Source organism: Chrysochloris asiatica, unplaced genomic scaffold, assembly GCF_000296735.1.
Source record: "Chrysochloris asiatica unplaced genomic scaffold, ChrAsi1.0 scaffold00126, whole genome shotgun sequence".
NCBI lineage: Eukaryota > Metazoa > Chordata > Mammalia > Afrosoricida > Chrysochloridae > Chrysochloris > Chrysochloris asiatica.
Window position 1 is genome coordinate 8,753,024 of NW_006408644.1, and position 6,933 is coordinate 8,759,956.

General features: G+C 39.8%; 1 protein-coding gene across 1 annotated transcript; it reads left to right on the top strand.

Moving 5' to 3' along the window:
- Positions 1–886: 886 nt before the first annotated feature.
- ARMCX1 (armadillo repeat containing, X-linked 1) lies at positions 887–2,239 on the top strand. The gene has a single exon (XM_006869104.1). The coding sequence runs from the start codon at positions 887–889 to the stop codon at positions 2,237–2,239; it is 1,353 nt and encodes a 450-aa protein (XP_006869166.1).
- The last annotated feature ends 4,694 nt before the right edge of the window (positions 2,240–6,933 follow it).

The window sequence follows — 6,933 nt, forward strand, 5'->3', positions numbered from 1 at the left end:
CCATAGCGACCCTATAAGACGGGGTAGAATTGTCCCATAGGTTTCCAAGACTGTAATATTTATGGGAGCATAATGCCACATCTTTCTCCTGTGGAGTAACTTTGGTTAGCATCCAAGCACTTTAACCACTAGAGCTGCAAGGAATAGATTAAACCAAACCAAATTCACTGCTATCGAGTGGATTCTAACTCATAGCCTACATAGGACAGAGTAGAAGTGCTCCTTAAGGGTTCTAAAACTGTAAATCTGTACAGGAGCAGACAGAGTCATTGTTCTCCCTTGGAGTTGGCTGGTGGGTTTGAACTGCCAACCAATGCTTAGACCACCAGGGCTCCTTGAGAATAGATTAAGAAAATAAAACCCACTGACATCAAGTCAATTCCAATTTGTAACCGATAGGGTTTCTAAGACTAAATCTTTATGGAAGTGAACAATCAAATCTTTCTCCCAATGAGGAACTGGTGGGTTTGAACTGCTGACTGTTTGGTTAGCAGTCCAGTACTTTTCTATAGCCCTACCAAGGGAACTTTAAATTTAGATATAGAAAATTTAACACATTGGGGTGGGGTAAAAGAAAGGGAATTTGGAGACTCTGGAGGTGGGGAACTTTTCAAAATTAGCTCCTGAGGAAAGAATCAGGTGGTCTAGATACCAAATTCTGAACCCCTACCACGTCCATTGCTTTGTTGGTCTGTGGTTCAGACTGCATGCGAAGAAAAATGGAGGAGTTTCTGAACCTTCTTCCCTTTATTTCTAGGTCCTAGTTTGTCTGAAGCTGCAACAGAGCCTGCCAGCAGTAGTTGAAGACATCCGCTCCTGACTCTGCTGGGCCAGAGTGAGCCCATTTAACCTGAATCTGGGTTCAAAGATTCTCCCCAGCTGTACAATGGGCCGCACTCGGGATGCTGGCTGTGTGGCTGCTGGGGTGGTTATTGGGGCTGGTGCCTGCTACTGTGTATACAGACTGACCTGGGGAAGAGATGAGAGCGAGAAAAACTGGGATGATGAGGACTCTAGTGATGGGGCAGAGACTGAGGTGGAGACTGAGAAAAGAGCACAGGCTAACCCTGGGGCAGTGGCTACAGTCAGAGTTGAGGCTGACTCAGTGGCCAAGGATAAGGTTGACTTGGAAATTAAAAGTGGTACCGAATTAAAAGTGGAGGCCCATTTGAGGGTCCAGAATGGGGGTGGCCTAGAGGCCAAGGCCAAGGCTCTTTTCAGCACCTTGAAAGAACAAGCAAGTGCAAAGATGGGCAGAGGAGGCAGGGTGGGTATCAACTCTGGAACCAGGACACTTGCACCGAGTTTACCCTGCCCAGGAGGTAGGGGTGGAGGCTGCCACCCCACCAGAGCTAGAGGTGGGAGCAAAGCAAGTGGAAAACCCAAGGGAAAGCCAAAAAGCAAGAGCACTAAGCCTCCAGTTGCAGCATGGCCTGCCCGCAGGGTTAAGTTCAACTTTCCCTATAAAATTGATGATATTTTGGGTGCTACAGACCTTCAAAAAGTCCTTAATATCCTGGAGAGATCAAATGATCCTTTTATTCAAGAGGTATCTTTGGTCACTCTGGGTAATAATGCAGCATATACATTTAACCAAAATGCCATTCGTGAATTGGGTGGTGTTCCAATTATTGCTAAAATGATAAAGACAAAAGATCCCATTATTAGGGAAAAAGCTTACAATGCTCTTAATAATTTGAGTGTAATTGCTGAAAATCAGGGCAAGATTAAGACATATATTAGTCAAGTTTGTGACGACACTGTGATCTGTCGTTTGGATTCAGCTGTGCAGATGGCTGGACTAAGACTGCTAACCAACATGACAGTGACTAATCATTACCAACATTTGCTTTCCTATTCTTTTCCAGATTTTTTTGCTTTGTTATTCCTGGGAAATCACTTCACTAAGATACAGATTATGAAGCTAATTATAAACTTTACTGAAAATCCAGCCATGACAAAAGAGCTGCTCGGTAGTAAAGTACCGTCAGAATTGATTTCTCTTTTTAATAAAGAACGAGACAGAGAGATTCTTCTTAATATCCTAACCATATTTGAGAATATAAATGACAACATAAAAAGTGAAGGGTTTGCATCATCCAGGAAAGAATTCAGCAGAAGTTCACTTTTTTTCTTATTCAAAGAATCTGGGGTGTGTGTAAAGAAAATTAAAGCATTAGCAAATCACAATGATCTGGTGGTGAAAGTAAAAGTCTTAAAAGTATTGACCAAACTCTAATTGGGGGTATGTACCAAGCAATTGTAGGATAATTTTTTAGTTTGCATTTAGGAACAATGCATTTTGTAAAGTCTTTGTTTTTCTCCGTGCTCATAGGGCAAAGGAATCTCTTCAGCTGCCATTTTTGGAATAATGAATAGCACAGGTCATCAACAGGGATACTGGTTGTGAAGGTTGGGTTTAGACTGGATCATTTTAAGGATACCAAATGAATATTAGCACTTGTACAAAGGAAGCATTCAATATTGCTACTTAGACTGAGATATTTTTAAACTTTGCTTAAACTAACGTTGAATTAATTATACATCATGGATAAGCTACACTTTTGTATTAGTTTACATTTATTAATCTAAGACTTGTGTTTCCTCAATAAAGTTGCGTGTTTATGCAGCAGAAAAGAAAAAAAAAAAAAAAAAAGAGAGACATCTTCCTTATCTTTGAGTTTATAATCTATTTGGGAAAGTAAGATACATGGAAACAAAAAAGATCACGACCAGGTGCTTCCGTTGGTGCTTAGAGGAGACAGAATCTGCTGTGGGCAGCTGTGCTCAGGGAAGTTTTATAGAGGAAGAGGACACTTAAGTATGCTGGACTTGAAGGCTGGAGTAAACAAGAGTCAGAAGGGTGGTTCAGGAGGGAAGAGTGGTGGGGAAAAAAGCATGGAGATGGGAATTCTGCTCCAGAAAGCATGCTGATCTATATGGGGTGGAAAATGTGGTGAAGGAAATAATAGGAACTGGAATTGACAGTGGGGTTCTCCCCATACATGGAGGATCCTGATTTCTAAGATAAGGAGTCTGAATGCTATCCCATCCACCCTTGAAACTCAGCAAAGCTTTTTGTGGCCAGAAGAGTGACTGTATGAAAGGAAAATGAATGTAGCTGGTCTGGGTGAAGGATGGGTTGTACTGGAGACTGGAAAACCAGAAAGTCACCACTCTAGTCTAGGCATGATAAAGGTGTGAAGTTTCACTGGTGGCTGTGAGGATTGTAAGGGGATGATGCAAGTGAGAGACCCTTAAAGATTCGGTGTTGAAACCTGTTCTGGGGCATACAGAAAAGGACAATTTTATTATCTAGGGAGTATTGGATAGGAAAATGCCTTCTTGTCCAACTGTGGTGCCTATGTAGCTGAATAAGTTTACTACTGTTTTGAAACCCTGAATAATATATATTCATATGAAGAATGGTTTTCAGTGCTTATATCTGATTTCTAAGGTTTGTTTGAGGCAGAACTATTGAGAATGATGTTGGGATTCATACAGAAGATGATCTTCCTCTCTCCTACACCATAGTGTTAGTGAAGGTGTAGAGAGAGGGATACTTTAAAACCGTGCTAGTTGATGGCAGTACACATTGGCACAATGTCCGTTTGGACATGTGTTTTAGAAAACTTCAAGGTGTGCATACGCTTTGACCCAGGTATTCCACTTATAGAAGTGTGGTCTTTGGAAATGATCAAATAATTGGTTTGTAGAAAGCTATGTATCTACATACTATTATTATAATGTTTCCAAAGTATATGAGAAAAGCTTCACTATCCTCACTTCTAAGGAGTAGTCAGGCTCTACTTCTTCCAAAACTGATTTGCTTGTTTTTCTGACAGTCCATTCATTGTATGTTCAATATTCTTCACCAACACCATAATTCAAAGGTTTCAGTTCTTTTCCAGTCCTCCTTATTTATTGTCCATGTTTCACATGGATTGGATGAGGCACACCTTAGTCCTCAAAGTTATGTTTTTGCCTTTGAACACTTTTAAGAGGTCTTTTACAGCAGATTTTCCCAGTGCAATATGTCGTTTGATTTAATGACTGCTGCTTTTATGAGTGTTGATTGTGCATCCAAGGGAAATGAAATCCTTGACAACTTAGTCATGTTTACACAGTGAAGTATTATGTGACTATTGAAAATGATAATGGCCACCTGTACTTGTTTGCATGAAAAAATTCAGCGTGTAGGTTACATGACAATATACACAGTAAATCCCATTTTGAGTGATATAAAATATGTACATGCATTAAAGCTTCTAAAAGGCTGCATGCCATAATAAAGAAAGTAGTTATCCATTTAAACTTGAATATTTAAATTTTTCTCATTTATCTGTAATATATCTTGTTTCTTTGTGTAATTGTTAAAAACTAAAAGAGTTGGAAACTGACTAGGCTGGGAATAAAGGAGATTGGGTGGGGCTTATATGGGTACATTTACAGCATGGGGCAATATTTAGACCAAAAAAGAACTGTGTTAAAATGATAAATGAGTTGTAAAGATGTGGATAATAAAATAACCTATCTTATAGGATTAAATGAGACAGATGCATATAAAGTGGTTACGGTAGTTTTGGAACATAATTAGTAAATTAGTAAAAGTGAATACTAACCAGAGGAAGATCTGGTTGGTCTGAAGTTTGGGGAAACTTGGGAACTCCTGAGCCCATGGACATTGACATACTCACTGGGGGATAGAGCTGAGAGTGAAGCGTCCAGCTGATATGAAGTGGGGGGGGGGGGGGGGCCCACATGAATGCCCAAACTTGCAGATACTACCCATTTGACCTAGCTTGAATAATTTGATGATCAGAACTTGACTAGAGGAAGATAAAGCAGTTTGATATAGGAAGCAAGTGTAAATTACTACAATTTGATTAACTTCACCCTTACTTACAGATGTAGTAGCTCAAAATACCAACCGAGAGGGAAGTAGTCTTCAAATCAAGATTCAAGCCTATCCTCTCAGTACACAGGGTTCATAGGGACAGGCAACTTAGACATTGTTGTTGTTGTTGTTAAGTGCTGTCGAGTCGATTCTGACCCATAGCAACCCTGTATAGGGTTTCTAAGGAGCAGCTGGTGAGCCTGAACCGCCCATCTTGCAGTTCAAACAGCTTTGCAGTCTGGCATATTAACCCACAGTGACAACTTAGACATTAGCTACCTAAAATGGGGTGGAGGGGGCTATTAAGGCACAAAATGTCTGGCTTACTAGTTTTCAAGTGGGAGTTTAGTTTCAGAGCAAATGGGGGAAGGTAGAATCCCCATTGAAGAGTTTTCATATTGTCTAGATGGGTCTGGTGAAAGGATATTGGAATAGGATTCTTTGGATTCAGTCGTGAGTAATTGCTAGTCATGACTAATTGCAATTGTCCCAACTGTAAAGGTAGAAGATCTGTAACAAAAGGGAGGAACATTCCAGTAACAGAGGACCCTAGGTCCATCAAGAGGGAAGAGCATGAGTGGAACATGGGACCCTATCCAGAGAAGCAGCAACACCAGAGATGTTGGCATGGAGAGGTGTTCGTCCAGAGGTGATGGCATGGAGAGAGAGAGCAGCCAAGAACTCTAGACTCGTGGAAAGAGAAAGGTCATGTGCTTGCGGGTAGGAGGCTGGCTTGAAAAATGTGCCCTTTGGTTGTTTAAACAATTATATATTCCTGTGTGTTTTTGTGTACATTAAAAAAAGAGAGAGAGAGAGAATAGTGGCAAATACTGTTAACCAATGGTGCATGGAGGGGATTATAATCATTACAATGAACCAAGATACGATTGGTTGAGTGCAAAACCAATGTTCTGCCATGTAAACTGTCACTGAATTCACAATAAAAGCTCTAAAAAAATTCTGAATACCCTCAGTTCTCTAAAAGACAGGACTGATAATGTTTGGTTGAAATTTGCCCAGTAGGTATCATTCTACCATATACTAGTGGCATTTAATAAATGAACTGTTAAAACAATTCCTCTGATGAATAGAGTCTTTGATGTCTCTAAGAAGTGAACATCCTTCCTTGGATGTGATCTCATTGATTTCTACAACATTCCTGATATCTAGGTGATGATACTTTGGTGTAGACTTGAGAAATAAGCCAGTGTTTCTCAAACTATGGCTGGTAGAATTCTGGGCATATGTGTACATGTTTTTGAGTTTTGCATATTATCAATAAATTTTATTAAATGTTCCATTTTCATTTCACTGAAAATTTAAAGAACTTCATTATAAATATATTCTGGATTTTCAAGTGACACCAGGTGATGTCTTCTTGTTAGGTGCATTCGAGTTGGTTACAACTCACAGCGACATTATGCAAAGCAGAATGAAATACTGACTGGTCCTGAGCCATCCTCACAATCAGTAGGTACACTTTAACCCATCGCTGCTACCATTATGCTAATCCATCTCATCTGGGTCTTCCTCCTTTTCTCTGACCCTCCAATTTACCAAGCATGATGTCTTTTTCCAGATACTGGTCCCTCTTGATAATTCGTCCAAAGTATGAGAGATGAAGTCTGGCCATCCTGGCTTCTAAGGATTTGTTTGTTCTTCTGGCAGTCCATGATACTTTTAATATTTTTCTTCAATACCTTAGCTCAAATGCATCAATTCTTCTACTATCTTCCTTATTCATTGTCTAACCTTCACTTGCATATGAGGCTATTGAAAACGTAACTAAGTTCAGGTACACCTTAGTCATCATACTGACATCTTTACTTTTGAACACTTTGAAGAGGTCTTGTGCAATAGATTTGCATAATACAACATGTTTGATTTCTTGACTGCTGCTTCCATTGAGTGGTGATGGTGGATCCAAGCAAAATGAAGTTTTTGACAACTTCAATCTCTTCTCCACTTAACATGATGCTATTTATTAGTCCAGTTGTAAGGATTTTTGTTTTCTTTACACTGAGGTGGTTTTCATT

Excerpts from the sequence above, each read along its gene's own strand:
- ARMCX1 (XM_006869104.1), top strand. The coding sequence starts at position 887 with ATGGGCCGCACTCGGGATGCTGGCTGTGTGGCTGCTGGGGTGGTTATT.